The following is a 3,250-nucleotide window of genomic DNA, read 5'->3' on the forward strand; positions in this document are numbered from 1 at the left end:
GGCCCAGGGAAGTGGTTGAGTCCCCCTCCCTGGAGGTTTTTAAAAGATATGTAGATGTGGTGCTTAGGGACATGGTTTAGTGGTGGACTTGGCAGTGTTCAGTTTATGGTTGGACTTGATGACCTTAAAGGTCTTTTCCAACCTAAATGATTCTATAATTCTATGATTTTTAACCCTGAGAGACTTTAAGGCATTTACATAACTCCCATTCTGACACATCCCAGACCTGCCTACAACACAGATAGTTGCTCTAGTTTGGTGGCCTACAAGCTCTGGTGGCCCACAGACAGCAATGATGCCCAAACATTTTGCTCTCTCCTCCAGTCTCAGTTTTAAATGGCTGTATTTATTGTATCACAAGCAGTACTGGAGGATCTTGCCCACAGTCCAGAATTTGTGGCTCATCATCCTTGCTGCATTAAGCAGGTACAGAACGTCTCTGTTTACTTCTACTGTATGAAGAGGAATACCCTCCATGAACATGACATCAGAGACAAAAATACAACAATATTGCTCAAGTGCTTCCTCATATAGATTTTCCACAGGAGATAATACCATACAGAATACTGTTGTTCTCCCCACACACTGCCAAACTATGATAAAATAATTCCAAACACAGCAAATGGAAAGAATACTTGAATGTTAAAAGATTTTCCAGAGGAGATTGGTGAATTAGTACGTGCTTCTCCCTCACCTAAACTTTCTGTGAACTATCCTGTTAAAAAAAAAAATTTGTATCATTGCAGCTAATAAGAGTTTGGAAATAACTTACTTATGTTGGATTGTTGACATACGTCTAGGAGAATTACACCCCCAAATCTCATTAAGAGTTGGACATAAGTCTTCCTCAGAAACATTAGAATTAAAACCCCATAAAAAAACAAATTTTTGCAAGAATATGACACACAAAGAGGAAGACTGTAGCACAACCTACCACTGAAAACAACTGAGTGTAGCAGAGCAGCTACGGAATTTAAGAGGGCAGAGTGCCAGAGCACTGCAGAAATAGCAACAATAAATGCCAACACAATGAAGAAACTAACATGAGTTACTTTTAGAAAACATTTCTTTGCCTACACATAAGAGCAAACATTCCCTTCTGCTATGAACTTTGTAAATAGCCAGAGAAAGCAATAAAGGTAATAGAAATACCCATCACATACCTTTTAGCAGCTTGCTAAAATCAAAGTTGCTCCGTGCTACCAAGTGGGGGACAACCTTCTGATAAAGGCATACGACCTGAAGCAGTGCAGCTTTCAGAAACAGTGTCTCAGCATCATCTGAACCTAAACAAAGTGTTTACATAATTAGTTTCTCCCTCCTTCATACCAAGAGAGCACAGTGTAGCACCTACATTATCGAACATGAGAATTACTAACTGTATTTCCAATAGACTTGCCTATGAAATCATCAGTTATCTTCCTCACTAACAAGAAGAAAACAAAAAAACCCATGAAATCCCCAGTTTCCTTCCCCAGCATTCCTGTGTTATGAATACTTCTAAAACTAAATCAGCTTATTCAGTGCTTAAATTGGCAGTTGCCATTTCCAATTTGATTCTAAAGTGCTCACACATATAAAAGACAACCTCAACATTTTAACACTCACTATAAGAATCCTATCAGTCCCACTGCTGTTCAATTTAAGGCTGAACAACAGAAAAAAGTGAAGGAAAGGATATGGTCACACTGCTGGTTTCCGGGGACACTATTTTTACCTAATGCCAGGTAGGTTTGACTAGGGAAGTGCAGGAGACAGTACACTAATTTATTACTTCAGTTAAAGGTCTCTTTCTTTCCCTTTCCTCTTTCAAAATAATACTTTCTCAATGTGACCTCTTGGCAAGAGGAAGACAACAAATATCTGTATGAAACACCAACCCCAGCTAAGGCAGCCGTTTACTTCTTCAGAAAAGCTATTTCAGCAGCTAAATATTCTTTTAGTTTATAACACGAGGACACATAAAAGCTACTTGTTATCCAGTCACTAATGAAAGGAAGCAAAATAAGTGAAGGGCAGCCAAAACTTTTTTTTAACACCTACTTTTTTCCTGTTAACTGGGCCTCCCTCAGGGAGCTATGAAGAACTGGATGGATGCCATGCATAAACCTTGTCTTTGTTTGCCTGAGTCTCAACTCCCATTAAAAAAGAATTCTCTAGTGGCCACAGTGCAAATAAAGCTGTAAAAGGTGAGCTGAGAGTAAGTGATACAGTATTATCACCCTAGTATGCAGAGAAACTACAGCTACAGTAGAGATTAGCTACTCCATTGGTTTCAGCAGGCACTCTACCAATAAAGAGCCTTGGAGTGTCAGCTTTGACAACTATTTTGCTGCCCAAAGCCACACACAGAAGGACATACACTGAAAAACTCTCTGCTCCAGGAAGTCTCACTGTGGAATATGCCCTGTGAAGGGCATGAAACTGGCTGTAGATTTATCTTCAGTCTATAAGTAAAACATTGCAGGCTGCTAGCCAAGCTACAGAGAGTACTAAAACTTCCAGTCCCTGCAATGGGACTAGGAAAGCAAGTCCTTCAGGAGGGACACTGGTTTTGAGAGAGGAAAACGGAAGCCTTCACCCCAACCCTCTCTCCCTCTTCCAACACTTGCATGTTTCTAATCCTGTGCTACAGCAACACAAGCATTTGTGTAGCCACAGTGACTACCTGCTTCAAAAAAATGATTGCATGGTAAAATAACTTGGCCAAACTAAAAGCCCTCAAAAAATTATTTGTCAGGCATATCAGTTTCCCTGCCCGCTTTATCATGTGGCTGCAAAATACTCTTACTAGCATAAAAGGGTCAAGGACAGGAGGATTAAGTACAACAAGGGGAATTGCAGAGTCCTGCACCGGAGGAGAAACAACCCCATGCGCCAGCATGTGCTGGGGGCCACCCAGCTGGAAAGCAGCTTGGCAGAAAAGGGCCTGGGGGTCCTGGTGGACAACAGGTTGAACATGAGCCAGCAATGTGCCCTTGCCACAGAGAAAGCTACCAGTATCCTGGGCTGCATTTGGCAAAGTATTGCCAACGGGTGAAGGGAGGTGATCCTTCCCCTCTGCTCAGCGCTGGTGAGGCCACACCTGGAACACTGTGTCCAGTTCTGGGCTCCCCAGTACAAGAGAGGTATGGACACACTGCAGAGAGTCCAGCGAAGGGCCACGAAGATGATGAAGGGACTGGAGCACCTCTCCTGTGAGGAAAGGCTGGGAGAGCTGGGACTGTTCAGCCTGGAGAAGAGAAGGCTC

The 3,250-nt window shown here is 42.4% G+C and overlaps 1 protein-coding gene across 1 annotated transcript in view; it reads right to left on the minus strand.

Moving 5' to 3' along the window:
- URB1 (URB1 ribosome biogenesis 1 homolog (S. cerevisiae)) overlaps positions 1-3,250 on the minus strand; it is a 59,767-nt gene that overhangs the window by 39,682 nt on the left and 16,835 nt on the right. The window contains exon 12 of the mRNA XM_009282945.1: positions 1,164-1,286. Within this exon, the coding sequence (XP_009281220.1) occupies positions 1,164-1,286 (123 nt within the window). The remainder of the gene's footprint in view (positions 1-1,163; positions 1,287-3,250) is intronic.

This window comes from Aptenodytes forsteri, unplaced genomic scaffold (genome assembly GCF_000699145.1).
Source record: "Aptenodytes forsteri isolate BGI_AS27 unplaced genomic scaffold, ASM69914v1 Scaffold2, whole genome shotgun sequence".
Classification (NCBI taxonomy): domain Eukaryota; kingdom Metazoa; phylum Chordata; class Aves; order Sphenisciformes; family Spheniscidae; genus Aptenodytes; species Aptenodytes forsteri.